Consider the following 19,104-nt stretch of genomic DNA (forward strand, 5'->3'; position numbering starts at 1 on the left):
TCCCTCGTAACTTTGTAACTTTTCCAGCATGATCAGCGAGCCCACGTCGGTGTCGGCTCGCCCTTTGATGTCAATTCCTAGGCACAGGCCCCGGAAGTGATGGCAGAGAGAGCGCCGATGCCGACGTGAGCAGCAACCTCACGCCAGGGAAGTAAAAAAGGTAGGGGGAAGGCAATCGAGAAGGCTTTAAACTGAAAGATAGGGGAAAGCCGACAGTCGACCACCGGTCGATGGCACGGATAGCAGGATGCCCCGGCGAAGAAGCCAAGGACTACTACTCCTACACAAGAGAAGACGACCTCACAGCCAATAAGGGAGAAAAAGCAGGAAGGGACAACTCAGACACAGGAGAGGACGAACACACAGCAAACAAGGGTGATAACACAGGAGCAGTAAAGGATACCGTAATTGAAACTATAGGGACGGCCAAGAGTAGAAGGTCCAAAAAGGTAACACAAAGGGAACTTAGATGTATGTATACAAATGCTAGAAGTCTAGGTAACAAAATGGGGGAACTAGAGACAATAGCGAGACATGACATATTGGATATCATTGGCATAACAGAAACATGGTGGAATGAAGAAAACAAATGGGACACAGTGCTACAGGGATACAAACTGTATAGAAGAGATCGAGTAGGGCAGAAAGGTGGAGGTATTGCTCTATATGTTAAGGAGGGAATAGATTCTGTTGAAATGGTTACAACAGAAATGAAAGAGAAGCTTGAGTCACTCTGGATCAAAATTCCTGGTCAATATGGCGCAGATACGAAAATTGGCCTTTACTATCGTCCCCCAGGACAGGCGGAGGAAACTGACTCAGAAATGATGGAGGAAATCAAACAAGAATGCAAGACGGGCAATGTAATTATATTGGGAGACTTCAATTTCCCAGGGATAGACTGGAAACTAACAACCTCCAACTGCGGCAAGGAGGCCAAGTTCCTGGAGGTGCTAGGGGATTACTTCCTGGAACAAATGGTAAAAGAGCCGACAAGAGGCAACGCCACCTTGGACTTGGTCCTTAATGGCCTCACGGGACCGATAACAGAAGTGGAAGTCGTGGTTCCACTGGGAACGAGTGATCACAATGTAATCAACTTTAAACTTGACATCGGGAAAGGGAAACATGCCAAAACCTTAACCACCATCTTAAACTTTAAAAAGGGTAAATACGATCGCATGAGGGCCATGGTAGAAAAACGACTAGAGAAGATGGTGGACAAACTTGAAACGGTAGATCAGGCATGGTCCCTACTGAAAAATACTATCACAGAAGGACAAGATCTCTACATTCCGAGGATTTCCAAAGATCAGAGAACAAAGAGCAAAAGAGAACCGGCATGACTTACCATACAGGTGAAGGAAGCCATAAAAGAAAAGAAGGACTCTTTCAAAAAATGGAAATGCATAAAGACAACCGAAGCCTGGAACAAACATAAAGATGATCAGAAGAAATGTCACAAGGCGGTGAGGGATGCCAAACAGGATTATGAGGAAAAAATAGCCCAGGAGGCCAAAAACTTCAAGCCCTTCTTTAGATACGTGAAAGGGAAAAAACCTGCAAAAGAGGCAGTGGGACCCCTGGACGACCAGGGAAGAAAAGGGTACATCAAGGAAGATAAACAAATCGCAGACAAACTAAATTCCTTCTTTGCGTCTGTCTTTACGAAGGAAGACACCTCAACAATACCTGAAGCGGAGAAAGTATTACCAGGAGAAATAGAAGACAGCCTCACCACAGTTGAAGTGGACTTAGACCAGATATACTATCAGATCGACAAACTTAAAAGTGACAAATCCCCTGGACCGGATGGAATTCACCCGAGAGTCTTAAAGGAATTGAAGGTTGAAATCGGAGAGTTATTGCAAAAACTTGCAAACCTGACAATCAGAACTGGACAGATACCGGACGACTGGAGGATAGCGAACGTCACGCCAATTTTCAAAAAAGGATCGAGAGGGGAACCGGGCAACTATAGGCCTGTGAGTCTTACATCGGTCCCCGGCAAGATGGTTGAAGCACTGATCAAGGATAGCATAGTCCGGCACTTGGACGCACACGACTTGATGAAACCCAGTCAACATGGATTCAGGAAAGGGAAATCATGTTTGACGAATTTACTCCAATTTTTTGAGACCGTGAACGAGCAAATTGATAGTGGGAAGCCTGTGGACATAATATACTTGGACTTCCAGAAAGCGTTCGACAAAGTTCCACACGAAAGACTTCTCAGGAAACTACAAAGCCATGGCATAGAGGGAGATATACAAAGATGGATAGGCAAATGGCTGGAAAACCGAAAGCAGAGAGTGGGCATAAATGGGAAGTTCTCCGACTGGGAGAAAGTGACTAGTGGTGTACCCCAGGGCTCGGTACTTGGGCCGATCCTTTTTAATATTTATATCAATGACCTGGAGGAAGGAACATCCAGTGAGATCATCAAGTTTGCAGATGATACAAAACTATGCCGGGCAATCAGATCGCAGGAGGATAGAGAGAAACTCCAGAGCGACTTGTGTCGGTTAGAAACATGGGCGGAGAAATGGCAGATGAAGTTCAATGTGGAGAAATGCAAGGTAATGCATTTAGGCAATAAGAATAAGGAATACGAGTATACAATGTCAGGTGCAACTCTGGGGAAGAGCGAACAAGAAAAGGACCTGGGTGTACTGATAGATAGGACCCTGAAGCCGTCGGCACAATGCGCGGCAGCGGCAAAGAAGGCAAATAGAATGTTGGGCATGATAAAGAAAGGAATCTCGAGTAGATCGGAGAAAGTTATAATGCCGCTTTATAGGGCAATGGTCAGACCACACTTGGAATACTGCGTCCAACATTGGTCTCCTTACCTAAAGAAGGATATAAAACTGCTGGAGAGGGTGCAGAGACGAGCAACAAAACTGGTGAAGGGTATGGAGAGACTGGAATATGAGGATAGACTTATAACACTAGGATTGTTCTCCCTTGAGAAAAGGAGACTGCGTGGGGATATGATCGAGACCTTCAAAATACTGAAAGGAATCGACAAAATAGAGCAGAGAAGATTATTTACACTGTCCAATTTGACACGGACTAGAGGACATGTAATGAAGCTAAGGGGGGACAGGTTCAGGACTAATGTCAGGAAGTTCTGCTTCACTCAGAGAGTGGTTGACACCTGGAATGCCCTCCCAGAAGAGATTATTGCGGAATCGACCGTCCTAGGCTTCAAGAGCAAACTAGATGCATATCTCCTTAAGAGAGGCATATAAAGATATGGTGGACTATAAATTACGCCAGGTGTACACCTGGCAGGGCCTCCGCGTGTGCGGATCGCCGGACTTGATGGACCGAAGGTCTGATCCGGAGATGGCAGTTCTTATGTTCTTATGCAAGGGGTGTGCATGCGTGGCAAGGAGAAGAGCGGGGGGGGGGAGGACGGAGAGGAAGAGGGGGTGCCACGTCTTTGGTAAAACAGCGTCCAGGGCAGACTGCCCACCTCACCTACCCTTACTACGCCTTACTGTGGCCAGTTTAGAACCATTATTTAGCACTTACTCCCCCTTTTCCAAAACCACGGAAGCGTTTTTTAGTGCAGACCAGTGCGCCGAATGCTCTGTGAGGCTCCCGACACTCATAGGAACTCTATAAGTGTCAGGAGCAGTGCAGAACATTCAGCATGTCGGCCTGTGCTAAAAACCACTTCCAGAGTTTTGTAAAGGGGGGGAGGGGATTAACCAGCTACAGTAGCCACATAAATAGGACCTGAATATTGCACTTAACCGGCTATGTGTTAAGCAGCTCCAGAAAACTTGAAATTCAACGCTGGTGCCCGGACAGGGACTAGTATTGAATTTTCAGATTTAATACCAGGGATGGTCAACAAAACACTGATTGCCACTGGCTGAATATTGGGCCTCATATGTGATTAGCATTTAAATTAATATAGGGATTCTACTGTTCATATACCACCATCACCACCCTTTTTACTAAGCCATGGTAGAGGTTTCTACCACGGCCCTGAGCGCTAAATGCTCTGATGCTCATAGAATTCTATGAGCCTCACAGCATCTAGTGCCCTAGGCCTTGATAAAAACCTCTACCACAGCTTAATAAAAGAGGGCCATAGTCCCTTCAATGACTTGGGATTAAAAGTTCAAGGGTATTTCCTGCTTCAGAATCTCAAAGCCTAATTACTGCCACGTCAGAAATAAACTGGGTACTGTGCTGAGTGGGAGAGTCCCTCTCTAATTTCCAATAAGTTTGAATGGTGTTACAAGCATTGAGTACAGATGGAATCATAAGTGCAAATGGAGACCAGTCCACATAGCAATACTTGACACATGGCTTCAGGATGGTTTACAAAAACACATAAAACAATGGCGGGTAAGGACTACAAAGGCCCATCTAAGTCACCCAATATGAACTTCCCCAATCTTAGGCTCACCCTTACTTCTTCACATTAAAAGATGCTCTGCTAATCTCATCCTCTTTTAAATCATTTACTGATTTTTCCACTGAACTATTATTCCATGTACAGTATTTAGCACCCAGTGGGGGAAGAAATAGTTCCTTAAAGTTACTCCTGAATCTACTGCTTCCGACCTCACATTATGAACTACTAGTTCTACGACTTTCTGGTGACTGGAAAATATTTGCTTCTTTTGAATTATTTACAACATTGAGGCATTTTAATCTCTCTGTTATGTAACACTTCTCTTGCAGCCTTTCCATCTACATAATCTATACTTCTCTATCTGTATATAGGTCTATAAGTTTCATTTAATATCACTTAGGGTCTAGGCCAAGGGTCCCCAAACCTGTCCTGGGGATCACTTGAATTTTCAGCACATCCTCAATGAGTGTACATGAGTGCACATGAGATAAATTTGCATGCAGTGGAAGTGCTGCAAATTCACCTTAGGCATATTCACTGAAGATAATCTGAAACTCATCTGGCGGAGGAATCCCACTTGGGAACCCCTGGATTAGATTATTCCTTATTTTGACAGCATCTCTCTGAGCTGCTTCTACTCTGTTTAAATGTTTACAATACTCTAGATATAGTCTCACCAATGACCTATAAAGGAGCTTTGGCACTTTTTTTCTAATGGTTATTCCATTCCTCATGTTATCTGGCAGCGGCCAAGCTCTCGCTACTATCTTATTATACTGATATTATCAGATATTATCCCCCCAAATCTCTTTCCTCTTTGGCCACCATTCTAGTACTTCACCCTCCACTATATAATGCCCTCTTGAATTCCAGTACCACAGATGCACTAGTCTAGATTTTATTGGATTAAATCTTAATTGCTCATCTCGTAGCCACTGCTTAAGCTTCTTACATTACTCCTTATTTTTCTGCTCCATCTGGAGAGTCCACCCCACTGCATGTCATTAAATCATCCCTTCCAACAATTTACCGAATACCACAAACATATCATAATCTAACCAGATGAGACTTCTTCTCTTCAACATGTCAGCTGTATGTGAGGCTGCAAGCTATCAAAATCAAGTATACAAAAGCTCCAGATTAATAGCAAACTACAGGGTTTGCACAGCAGGTACAGCAAAGACAGTTAAAATTATCTAAATGTCTAAGGGCAATCTGCACAAAAGTTCATATAGAGAATTTTCCTTGTCTGTAGATGGCCCTATAGTAAATCACATCTTCTAAGTGGTTTCACTCTACACAGCAAATGTGAGAGCTAATGCAGTGGCATCTGGTGACATATCACGACACACACTCAGTAGTTTCTATAGTAGAATTAAGACATCAAAATATATAGATAGGTATAACATAAGCTTTGCTGTAAATGGTGTCTGTTGGGATATTATCACAATTGCAATTACAATGAGAGTTATGAGTAGAAAATAATCAGAAAATTAAAAAGAATCTAAACAAAATGGAAGCACCACAATACATAATAAGAACAAAACAAATTCACTAACATTAAAAAAAAAAGTAGAGAAAAAGAACCTCTGTCAAAAATTTCAAAACCAATAACAATTTTTGCCATGTTGGAATTATATAATCATTGATCAGAAAAAAAGCCACTGATTAAAAGTCTTAGTTGCAAAATAAGTGGCTTTGAAGAGCTCCCACTTCTCACAAAACACAAATCAATCAATCAGTGTCTCACTCAAAATTCACTATACATTAAGAAAGAGCCCAATATATGTCCAAAACAATTTATCTTTCCCAAAGTTCACCAAGTGAAGGCAAATTCTTTTACCAACTGTTCTTGATGCCTTCAAACATTCTGTAGTTACACCATTCCTCAAAAAAAAAAAACCTATCACCTCATCTCCCTCCTCCCTTTCTTATCCAAGCTACTTGAATGTGCTTTTCACTGCTGTTAATTTGACTTTCTTTCAACTCAAGCTATTCTTGATCCATGACAATCTGGCTTCCATCCTCTGCATTCAAACAAAACAGCACTTGCTAAAGTTCCTGGCCAGTTCCAAAGGCCTCTATTCTATCCTGATCATTTTCACTCTATCTGCTGCTTGTGACCCTGTTAACCATCACTTACTCCTTGATACGCTGTTCTCACTTGGATTTCAGGGCTCTGCACTGTCTTGGTTTTCTTCTTACCTCTTTCATCTCACTTTTAATGCATGCCCTGGTGGGATCTCCTCCACTGATATCCCACTATCAGTCGGTGTATCTCAGAGCTTTATCTTGGCACTCTTTTTTTTTTCCTCTATCTATAATTATTCCCTTGGTGCTCTGATCTTCTCCCAGAAGGACATAGCGTTACTCGAGAGGGTTCAGAGGAGAGCGACAAGTCTGATAAAGGGGATGAAAAACCTTCCATACGCTAAGAGATAGGAGAAACTGGGTCTCTTTTCCCTGGAGAAGAGGGGATATGATAGAGACTTACAAGATCATGAAGGGCATAGAGAGAGTAGAGAGGGACAGATTCTTCAAACTTTCGAATAATAAAAGAACAAGAGGGTATTCAGAAAAGTTGAAAGTGGATAGATTCAAAACGAATGCTAGGAAGTTCTTCTTTACCCAACGGACACCTGGAATGCGCTTCCAGAGAGCGTAAAAGGGCAGAGTACGGTACTGGGGTTCAAGAAAGGACTGGACAATTTCCTGCTGGAAAAGGGGATAGACGGGTAAAGATAGAGGATTACTGCACAGGTCCTGGACCTGTTGGGCCACCGTGTGAGCAGACTGCTGGGCACGATGGACCTCAGGTCTGACCCAGCGGAGGCATTGCTTATGCTCTTATGTATCATCTTTATGTTGATGACTCCAAGATCTATTTCACCACGCTATAAATTTCAGCAGGAATCCATCCGGGCCTATTGCTGCCTGGATGTCTCACTACCATCTGAAACTAAACATGGCTAAGACTGAGCTTCTTATCTTTCTTCTCCTCTCCCTTCTCTCATTCTGTGGATAACACACTCATATTCTCTGTCTCATCAGCTCATAACATTGGCATGAACTTTGATTTTTCTTTCTCTTTCCCTGCACAGATCCAACAGACTGCTAAAACCTGTGGTTCCTTTCGCTATAATACTACCAAAAACCGCCCCTTCTTTTCTGAACACATTACCAAAACCCTTAACCACACTCTTTATCACCTTTAGATTACTGCAACTTGTTTCTCACAGGTCTCCCACTACACTATCACTCCCCCATTCAGCGGCGTAGCGAGGGCGAGTTGTGCCCAGGTGGTAGCGCCTCTCCCCTGCATGCACTGCCGCGCACACATGCCCCTTCCCCATACCTTTTTAACTTCGGCGTGAGCAGCCACCAACTTGCTGGCCACATCAGCTTTGGCACTCTTTCTGATGTTATTTCCTAGGGGCGGTCCTGGAAGAGATGTCGGACAGAGCCGCCGAAGCTGATGTGGGCAGCGAGTTGGTGGCTGCTTGCGCCAAAGTTAAAAAGGTATGAGGGAAGGGAAGCGGCAGGGGGAGGAGTGGGATGGTGGGGCAGAACGGAGGAGGAGTGCCGGTGCTCCCGAGCAAGATGGCACCCGGGGCGGACTGCTATTACTACGCCACTGCCCCCATTCAATCGGTTCAAAATTCTGCTACACAACTTATATTCCACTCACTTTACCCCTTTCCTCAAGTCACTTCATTGGTTCCTTATCCATCTCCACATACAGTTCAAACTCCTCTTACTGGCTTCCAAGTGCATTCATTCTATAGCTCCTCAATACAGTATATCTCTAAGCTGATCACAAGAGCAATCACTCGTATAGTCCAGGAGTGTTCCTCACAGACTTTACATGGTGACTCACAGAATTACTTGCAAATCTGGAAAATTGTTGGATTTTAGAACTTATTGCTCACATGAGAAAAAAACTTGCACGCATCCGGCCAATCCTTAGAGCAGGGGTGTCAAAGTCCCTCCTCGAGAGCCGCAATCCAGTCGGGTTTTCAGGATTTCCTCAATGATATGCATGAGATCTATTTGCATGCACTGCTTTCATCGTATGCTAATAGATCTCATGCATATTCATTGAGGAAATCCTGAAAACCCGACTGGATTGCGGCCCTCGAGGAGAGACTTTGACACCCCTGCCTTAGAGGGAGCATTGCTCTCCATTCTTATGACTCCCTATACCCCTCCCTGAGAACTCCACAGGGTAAAGTTCTCTTATCTGTACACTTCTCCTCCACTACCAACTCCAGACTCTGTTCCTTTTATCTTGCCTTCCCATATGCTTGGAATAGACTTCCTGAGTCAGTATGTCAAATTCCGTCTATGACCATATTCAATTCTAGGCTCAAAGTCCACTTTTTTTGAGGCTGCTTTAAACTCCTAACTCCTACTCACTTGTAAAGTAGCCATGTCGGTTTTAATCAATCTCCCCATACGCAATTCCCTAATCCCTTATTTGTCCCTTTTGTCTGCATTGATTAGATTGTAAGCTCAGTCAAGCAGGATCTTTATCACATGTGTTGTGTACAGTGCTGTGTACGTCTAGTAGTACTATTGAAATGATAAGAAGTAGTAGTTGTATGTAGACTGCAATACACCGTCAAATCCGCATAGGACAATTCCGCTCTGACAAAAGCGCCCTGACAATTGCGCGCATGGACAAGTGCGTGCAGGACAATTGCGGCCCGTGAAGGAAATCTGGAAGGCCCTGATTCGCTGAGACTCCTCAGGCCTCCGTCCCTTGGGAGGGGCTTGAGGCGCCTCAAGTCCCTCCCAAGGGACGGGGCCTGAGGAGACTTAGCAAACCAGGGCCTTCCAGATATCCACTAAAAGGGTTCCCATAATCATGCTGTAAACCTAACCCTAACAGTAGATAGGAAGTGAATATTTTAAGTGTAGTGGAGGGGGGGTTACTTTGTAACCCTCAAAAAGACAAAATATTATTCTGTCGGGGCGGACCTCCCATTCAGTGCACGCATATGTCATGTGTGCAAATGTCGGGGTGCAATTGTCAGCGAGCGTTTGTCCTGCACGCATTTGACAGGTCACCGGAGGCTGCAGTTGGCAGTGCTAGGATCATGGCAGCAGTGAAAGAAAAGGGACAGCAGCACTTGTGCTGTGAGGTTAGGAGTGAGTGCTCTGATCACCCCAGTGGCATAGTAAGGGAGTGGGGGGGTCTGCCCTGGGTACCATCTTGGTGAGGGTGCCGGCATTCGTTCTCCTCTCTGTCCTCCGCTCCTTCCCCGCCCCCCATTTCCGCACACCTTTTCCCTTCCCCTGTAGCTCTAACATTCTTGGAGCAAGTAGCAACCCCAACTGCTGCTCACACCAGCATTGGCTCTTCCTCTGATGACACTTCCTTGAAGTGCCTTGAAGTGACGGAAGAGCCGACACTGGCGCGAGCAGTAGGTTGGGGTTGTTGCTCGCACTGTGAACGTTAACGAGGTACGGGGGAAGGGAAAGGGTGCCTGCATGTGCTGCAGGAGGGGGCAGGGAAGGAGTGAATGGGGGGGGGGGGAGAAGAGGGCGAGGGAGAGGTGCCACCACCCTGGGCACCTCTCACCCTTGCTATGACACAGGATCGCCCCCAGACGAAGAACAAAAACAAAAATCTGCCGTGACGCTATACAGGACGCCAAGTCTTTAATAAACAATCATAAAAATAAATAATATCATAAAACAGTTTGTATCCAAAAGGACTGATAAATCTGGACCCGACACGGAAGGAAGGAGTGCTTCTTTGAAATACGGACTGTGTCGGGTCCAGATTTATCTGTCCTTTTGGATACAAACTGTTTTATGATCTTATTTATTTTTATTTTTGTTTATTAAAGACTTGGCGTCCCGTAAACCGTCACGGCAGTTTTTTGTTTTTGTTCTTCATCTCGATATTTCTCTGCGGTTCTGTTGGATTCTTTGTTTGTTGTTGCCTTCTGGATTGCCCCCCATCATATGTGTTTTGTTGGAATCTGCATGTATACAGAATATCTCACAAAAACAGCTACTGCAACTTTTCAATTAACTTTGGTCACTACTATAACTCCTAATGCTATAACACTTTAGAGCAGTGTATCGCAAACTCTGTGCCAAAGTGTGAATCCAGGTGTGCTGCGAGAAGCGCCGACTGACTGCCTTCAGGATATGAGTCTCATGGCGAGAGGCCTTGTAGGCAGTGAGCCGGCGCCAGTGTCTCTCCTCCTCCCCAACGCCTCTCCTCTGCCGGCATCCCCCACCCTCACCTCAGAGTCCTGTCTGGAGGGCCTTTGTGCCATGCACAGACGTCAACGCGAAGACATCGTGCATGCGTGTGACATCACTGTGTCGACGTCCAAGCGTTTGTGGATGCCTTTGAGTTACGGCCCTCCAGAAAGTTTGTGAGGCACTGCTTTAGAGATTAAGCTCCAACGTCATCTAAAGGAACAAGTCTCAGGAAAAAAAAAGCAAGCAAACAAAAAAAGAAAAGAAAAGAAAAACCAGAAGTAATTCCGCTATCTATTTCAATCTGAAAAATGCCTAGTGTTTATCGAACCAGGTAAGCGTGCATATACTGCATGAAAGAGAGAAGGGAGAAGACTCACTCGCATAAGGAGAGTTTGCAGTGGAACCATTGAGGAAACTCGGAGAGCCGGGCACTCCAAGGCTAGTCATTCCTGCTCCTCCATATCCATTCATGCTGGAGGTGATGGTGTTGTAATTAGACTGTTGTGGGGTGGAGCTCGGCACATAGCCTCGGGGGGAGACACTGCTTGTGTTCCGAGTGTAACCTGGGACAGGAGAAAAGGAAGAGGATCAATGTTAAAACAAAAGGACGTAAGGACGTATGTATCACCATACTGCGACAGACATCAAGCCCAGTATCTTGTTTTCAATAGTGGCCAACCCAGGTCACAAGCATCTGGCAAGATTCCAAAAGAGTACAACAGGTTTTATGCTGCTTATCCGTATAATAATAGGGCCCAATATTCAAAAGCACTTATCCAAATAGCAGCAGCTGCTGTATGGATAGTGCTGCTGAATGCTAGGAATGCAAATACAGTGTTTCCCCGTGAATTTGCTGTTTGAAAATCGCAGAATCGCTCATTCACGGTCTGCTCCGACCGCCTCTTCCTGTAGTAAAGTCAGGCTACACCAATCAGGAGCTGCGTGTCAAAGCAGCTCCTGATTTAGACTGTTGTTTGTTAACTGTGTTGATTTTATATATGTTTTCCTTATTTTTGTAAACCACTTAATGCTCTGTAGCCATCTGGTGGTATATCAAATAGTTAATAACAGATAAACCTCAATATAATATGGGCGTATAAATATCAAATAACTGTGATAGCACAATCTGATCAAAACATGATCACAGTATATAAATATATAAAATATTTTTTGTGCAGTGCTCAGACCCACAACCTAATAGTGGTCAACATAAAGTGAACACGCTGTTAAACCATCTGCTGTGCTAGCCGCTAACGCCTGCATTGAGCAGGCATTAGTTTTTTAGCCGGCCGCGGGGGTTAATGCGTGATAAAATGTCTGACGCACTAACCCCGCTAGCGCGGCTTGATAAAAGGACCCCCTAAGTCTACGGTAAGTTAAAATAATGTAGAAGACAGCTTCTAAAAGCAGGAGCCACCATATAAATGTGCAGTATTCTAATTACTAGCACTCGCCAAATTAAACCTTGATCACATTAACACTGACAGATCACATTGTTTTAAGTCCTTTGGACTAGGGGAAGAATGGGAGAAACTTCTTTGAAAGAAAGTCTATTACTATATTATATAATATTATATTCTATATACTATATTATACTATATATAATATATAATATATTATACTATATATTATATTCTATATACTATAATATTATATTCTATATACTATATTATATAATATAGTCTATATACTATATTATTTTCTATATTACTATCACAAAATAAAAAGTGTTCTCAGTAGACAATGCTCGAAGCCAACAAGTCCAGGTTCTTTCAGACATGCCATAGATTTCCTATAGCTTTACACTGAGTCACCCACCATATTCGCACAAATGTGAATAGTGCAACAACCTGTATTGTCAACACCAGCCCCTGTGATGAAGCTTTTCTCATCTAACTAAAGAAAGGTTAATTTAAGCAGCCCCGAAAGGTCAGGTGGCTTGCTCAAGCAGGGTCACACAGGGAAAGCGTAGGAAATATAAGTGAACCAGGGAACTGAAGTCATGTCAAGCTGCTGTGTGCAAAGCATTAACACTTTGCAACTTGACAATTTCCATCTGCTGAAAAGCAGAGACCAGCCTGGTTAACCATTGTCTGGTGTCAAGTATCTACAGCTGACCCATGTCTGGCACAGAATTTTGCGTATCAGTGATCTGCCTAGGGCATGAGCTGAAGGGCATGCACTGTCACTTCTGGCTTTGATATTGTCATCTGAGGCGGGAACATCATGTTCCCTCTTCCCTGCGCCGCATGTCTCACCTCACTCCCTCTCCTCTTTCCTTTTCAATTCTGTGGCTGAAAGGCATTAGAGCTCAGACTCCTGAGCTCCTGCAAGAGGAGGCGGCTTCCTGTCTTATTCTCTACAAGCTGCTCCCGCTTGGACCTCCTGGGCAGCTGGAACTTAGCACATTAAAGTAAGGAGAGCTCTGGAGGCTCTGTTATCAGAGAGAGGACCAGGGAAGACACGCTCCTTTCATAAGCGCACAGAGAAGCAGTATTCTCAAGTGAAAGGTTTTCATGTCTAGCCTTGCGATATAAATTGTTCCTATTTTTATTGTAAACCGATCTCATTCTTATTGCGATGTGCTCTGAACTGATGTGGAAAAAGCAGAACAGAAGAGTAGAATTAAGCTAAATCTTAAGTCACTCTAAATAGACACTACTGTTAACGTGAATGTCAAAATCTCCCCTTCTTGGAAGAGAAATCGAAGGGGAAGTTTTTTCCTATGGCCTTTAGCTCTTACAACATATACCTACCGATGCTGTTGATACATTGAGCGTTCAGAAGAGTGGGGATTCTCTCGTTTTAATGCTAGGAATGGATTCAGTCATGTGCTTACCCTGCTCTGTGCCTTGGGATGCTTCTGCAATGTTGACAGCCAGCTGACTCCCGAAGGAGTTGACTCCCATCATTCCTGAGTGAGCATGGTTGCTGGTTAGGGATGTCAGCTGGTTTGAGTTACGGGGCACGCTGTAGAGAGCTTCGGCGATGTCCGCTGCCCTCTTTAGGATGATGTCCTGGAAGAAGTGATCAGCAGACAGGGACTTTAATACAAAAACAGAAAAACAATTGTAAAAGGCCGGCTTGACCAAAGATGCTCTCATATTCCCAATAAGAAAGCACCCATAATGTTTTATGTTGATTACAGTAATATTATATATATATATATATACCTGCCACAGAAATGGCAGCTGTTTGTGTCTTTTTGTAATGAATTTCACTAAGCATTAACAGTGTAAACATACACAGATATAGTCAATAATAACATTTTCCTACCAAATCCTTTCAACTCATCCCACTTCCACTAAAATTAGCACATAGCTAATAAAACTTAGATAAAACAGATTATCAAATCTAAAACACTGCTACCTAATAAAAAGCTTTCACAAACAAATATGTTTTTAGTTGCTTTCTAAGAGACATCTTATCCTTATCCCTGTAAAGCACTCCATTTCGGAGGACCAGCCACAGAAATGGTCGCTGTTTGTGTCTTTTTGTAAAGAATTTCACCAAGCACTTCAGTCGATAACCTCATAGCAGACTCTGACCTTAACGATCTAGAAGGTATAATATATATTGTTTCAATATCTGACTTAAATACCATGGTGTTACACCATAGATTGCTTGGTGTACAACCATCAGAATTTTATACTCAATCTTTGATTGGATTGGCAACCAGTGGGGACTCTTCAATACTGGCATTATGTGATCATTCCGAGCTATCCCATTAATAATTCTCGCCGCTGCGTTTTGCAAAACTTGTAGTGCTCTGAGTTTTGTTTTTGCAATCCCTATCATTAAGGAATTGCAGTAGTTATCCTAACTTGAGCAACAAAGCAGTTGAGGCTTTGCTACCATTTGAATCTTCTTATCTTTGTGAACTTGGATTTTCAACTCTGACCGAAATTAAATTGATAAAAAGAGAACGACGGTAGATGGTAGATGATGAAAAGCGTGTTTGCTTGTCGAATATCGATCCGCGTTTTGAGTTAATTTGCACTCAAAAACAAGCACATCCATCGCATCGATTAGCAATTCTATTCTATCTACTCTAGTTTCATCATTGTTACAATTACCCATACATAGCTTAACCCTTTATTTGGCATCGTTGCTCAGAAGCAACTTGTGTTTCTATGGCTCTTATTGGAGATCTGCATCTCCAAATGCGTGTTTACTTAGCACTGTTGCTCTCGTTCAACATCAAGTTACATAAAGCAGCCATTTCACCACCTGCCAATTAAAGACCTTTAAATAAATAACTCACATTTTAGGGCTCCTTTTACAAAGCCACATTAGCGGTTTAACGCGTATAATAGCACGCGCTAATTTGCCGGCCGTGTTAGCAGCTACCGCCTCCTCTTGAGCAGGTGGTAGTTTTTCAGCTAGCACGGGGGGTTAGCGCGTGCTAAAAATGTGTGTGCGATAAAGCCCTTAGTTTTTTTGTTGGTTTTGCAAATTTATAATTTCAATTATAATGCGACATGCAAAACATTTGCTCTGTTTAGTGTGCCAAGGCTAAAAAAATGTTTTGAGAGACACTGTACTAGAGGGTAAGAAGGTGTCAGGTCAAAAGCGCGCCGGGACAAAGGCGCACCCAGACAATTGAGTGCAGCGTGCGCCGCCGCACCATTCTAAATTACTGTTTTTAGTGCTCTGATGGGGGAGGGCGTGGGGGGAACCCCCCCCACTTTACTTAATAGACATCGCGCCGCATTGTGGGGGCATTGTGGGGGGTTTGGGGGGTTGTAACCCCCCACATTTTATTGAAAACTTCACTTTTTCCCTGTTTTTAGGGAAAAAGTTCAGTTTACAGTAAAATGTGGAGGGTTACAACCCCCCAAACCCCCCATAACGCCGGCGCAATGTCTATTAAGTAAACTGAGGGGGTTCCCCAACAAAACCCCCCATTGGAACCCCTAAAAACTGTAATTTAGAGCGGCGCAGCGGCGCGCACTGTGCTCAATTGTCGGCGCGCGCTTTTGTCTTTCGCGCCGTTGTCTATGAACCGAGTAAGAATGCAGAGAATATCCATCCTTTCAGGAGCTGATATACAAGTTTAAGAGAATCTTATTCTGCCACAATGTCAGCCTGTGGAGGCTTGTATTGCCTTTCTGTTGCAGTTTTTTACCTAAGGGCCTCACTAGCAAGGTAGCAGTAGATTTTCAAAGAGCCGCTGTGCAAGTATAACTGGTTAAGTTTGTCCGGACATTCAGCCACTGGTAACCTGTTACAATAGCAGCTGCATATCCAGTAAAATCTAACCTCAAAAATTGTGTGTTATTAGATTCAGATCGGCTATTTGTGTGGCTTCACATAGGAAGACAAAATGCAGCTCATTGGTGCTGATTATCACAATAAGTGGCTAGCTTTGAATATCATACTCTTTTTGCTTGGCTAAGGGCTCCTTTTACTAAGGTGCGTTAGGGCCTTAACGCACGGAATAGCACGCGCTATATTGCCGCGCATGCTAGACCTTAATGCCAGCATTGAGCTGGCGTTATTCTAGAAGCGTACCGTGCGGTGTAGCACGCGATAATTTCATGCGTGCGATAATTTCTTTAGCGTACCTTAGTAAAATTTACTCTTGGTCCATTCTCATCTGACCGCCTAATTTGTAACTTGAATCTTTCTTTTTTCTTTTAAATAGTTTTCTCACTCAGGAACATCTTGGATCTTAATTTTGGGACTTTAAAATTGATTGAGTAAATAGAAATTTCATTATATAAGTGTTACCTTTTTTGTTTTTATTATGTCGACTTAATCATATTCTGTACAAGAAATTTATTCTTGATAATAAATTTAAAATATAAATAAAGAATTAAAAAAAAGGAGCCCTAAATCTGTTTACACAATGATTCGGGGCAGACAGATTATAGCTAGACACGGAGGGGTGGAATTTTGTACTGAGCAGGTTATCAAGCAGCAGACAAATCCTGATGTAACAAATCTTCTTTGTATCTTCAAGTGGGCAAATTAAAAGTTAAATAGATTTTTTATTGCTTTGGATATTAACTAACACTGTCCATATTACTTTGGGCCTCTTAACTTGTAAATCACCTTGAAGCTGTATTGGATAAGTGTGACCAAGATATTCAGATTTGATTAGATATAAAAAAAATTCTGATTATTTTAATATGTACAATTAAAAGTACTGTGATTTATATAAGCACTTACATGATAAATAAAATAAAGCACAAGTACTGTTTCTTTTTTGCTATTTTGCATTTGTTTGTATCTTTTAGTGTGATTTTGTATATGATTATTGTTCCCCGCTTAGATTCGTGGATAGACGGGTTATAAATAATTTTAAATAAATAGTGTATGATCTTATAATCATCAAAAACTCAACACCAATTCTAACCTAAGTCAATGATAAAAATGATTTTATAACCTTGCTCAATCTGGCTCTAATCTATTATTAAATCTCTGATATTTCTCTACTTTTATTTTCCTGCTTTTTGGCATTTTTTTATTCTCTTCCATTTTTTTCTTGCATTTGACATTCTCCCTTTTTCATTTTCCTCATATTCTGCATTTCTGTTCTGTTCTTTTCAGTCCCTCCCAGTCTTTGCTATTTTTTCCCCAGTTTTCAATCTCTGCCCTGGTTCCCCTTCCTGCTTTCCTCATACCTTCTTGTGGCACATCTACAGTATACTCAGCAAATGAGTTTCACTCTTAAGGAAAGGGATGTTCCTGGTGGTGTGTCCTTTCCCCCTTCCCCCCCCCCCCCCCAACATTGTGATTATGTAATATTGTGAAAGGGCTAATGCAAATAGCTGGCCTTTTTGCAGATGATACAAAAATATGCAACAGGTTAGATATTATGGAAAATATGAGGAGGCAGCGAAGTCACAGTACGCTGAAACATCAAGACAGATTTGACGGTGTCAATTCTAGACCCAGAAATAGATAATAGTGGCTGCTGCTGACATCAGCAATACAAAATTTCAAAATTCTGTGCTTCAAAAACGGTAGATGTTTCTTGCTCTGCTTGCGCTAAGTCCCAGTGCATAACAAAGGAGACAGAGTTTTTTTGTGCTGACTCATTAGTTTGTCCTGTATGCTCATCCCCGGATTACACCACCATATCCTACATCTGAGAGCACAACCCAAGGATTCAACCCCATGTAGAACCATGAAGGGGTCCTTTCGCTAAGCTGTGGTAAGCACGAACATGTACCTACCATAGCATTATATGGAATACCGTGCAGCTTGCTGAGGCTGCCCACGGTAATTTTTCCATGTGTATTTGTAAAAACCACATGCTATTTAAAAAATTCATTTTTAATTTTTAGCGCTGGATGCGAGTTCGGGAGGAGAGCAGGCATGCTCTGCACTATGTTAGCAGAGGTACCAATTAGCACAAGGTTTGTGTGTGAGCGCTTACCCCCAAATTCTGCATATGGCGCCTAAAGTTGTGCATGTGCATGACCAGTGCATGTATCTACAGTGGGCTTAGCTTTTGACTTATATGCCAATGTGCGCACAACTCTAGGCCAAGAAAAACCTGGCATAAATGGGTGCACCTAAAAGTTATGGCGCACAGTGGCACTTAGGCGGCGCTAGGCATGATTCCGAAAGGTACTCATACACTTTACAGAACTGCACTTAGCACCGCACTAGTTGGCACCGATTTTTTTTAGGCGACTAATATAGAATCGGGCCCTTATCGCCTACAAAGTAGGTGTAGTTGAGGGCTCACATGCTAATGGCCATGTGCTAATGGGAAAATTAGGTTTAGCCAATAATGCCGGAAATAGGAAAATCAGCCATTTTACCCCCATGGTTAAAAAATGGCCTTAGCATGTGGGAATGACTCGCTTAAGCGCATGCTTTTTTTTTTTTTTTTTTTACCGCATCTTAATAAAAGGACTCCTAAATGAACCATAATCAGTCTCTCTTGGGATTCATCATTTTGCACATCCCAGCTCTTTATATATTTCAAAGGGAGGTAAATAAATAAACATGGCTTAACAAACAAACAAAAAAAAGTAGAACATTCCTGCATGATAAGTAAAACTGTTTTGTTTACTCAAACATACTTTTTTTAGTTGGTTATTGCCAGGGCTTAATCTGTAGGCAAAAAAGGAAGTGGAACTGTGGAGCTGGGGGAGGGGCAAGTGGGCCTCGGTTGGTAGCAACAGAAAAAGAGGGACTGTTCTCTGCTTTGCTCTGTGCTCACTTCATCCTCTCCTGTTCCCTGTAGGCTTCCTGAAAGGGAGGTACTACAGCCAACACCCAGTGGCATAGCAAGGGTAAGAAGTGGCCCCCTCCTCTCCGCTGTCCCACTCCTACCATGCCCCCCTCCCTCCGCTTCTACCCTGCCCCCATGCCACACTTGTGCCCTCTCTTCCCCCTGTACCTCTTTAAATCTTCACCAGTGCGAACAGCTTCTACGGCCTGATGCTCAGGCCAGTGGGGCCAGATGTCACTTTCTGGCCCCACGACCCGGAAGTGATTTCAGAGGGGGGCCAGGCCGGTGCAAGCAGCAGGTCGAAAAAGTT

The 19,104-nt window shown here is 43.2% G+C and overlaps 1 protein-coding gene across 8 annotated transcripts in view; it reads right to left on the reverse strand.

The window, feature by feature from the left end:
• The window catches only part of EBF4 (EBF family member 4), a 494,482-nt gene that overhangs the window by 45,333 nt on the left and 430,045 nt on the right, over window positions 1-19,104 (reverse strand). For 6 of the 8 annotated variants that reach the window (XM_033954142.1, XM_033954133.1, XM_033954098.1 and 3 more), the window contains 2 exons: window positions 13,440-13,644; window positions 10,978-11,163 (listed from right to left, as the gene is read on the reverse strand). In XM_033954142.1, the coding sequence (XP_033810033.1) occupies window positions 10,978-11,163; window positions 13,440-13,644 (391 nt within the window). The remainder of the gene's footprint in view (window positions 1-10,977; window positions 11,164-13,439; window positions 13,645-19,104) is intronic. The other 2 variants (XM_033954116.1, XM_033954107.1) reach the window with 1 other exon arrangement.

This window comes from Geotrypetes seraphini, chromosome 1, assembly GCF_902459505.1.
Source record: "Geotrypetes seraphini chromosome 1, aGeoSer1.1, whole genome shotgun sequence".
Classification (NCBI taxonomy): domain Eukaryota; kingdom Metazoa; phylum Chordata; class Amphibia; order Gymnophiona; family Dermophiidae; genus Geotrypetes; species Geotrypetes seraphini.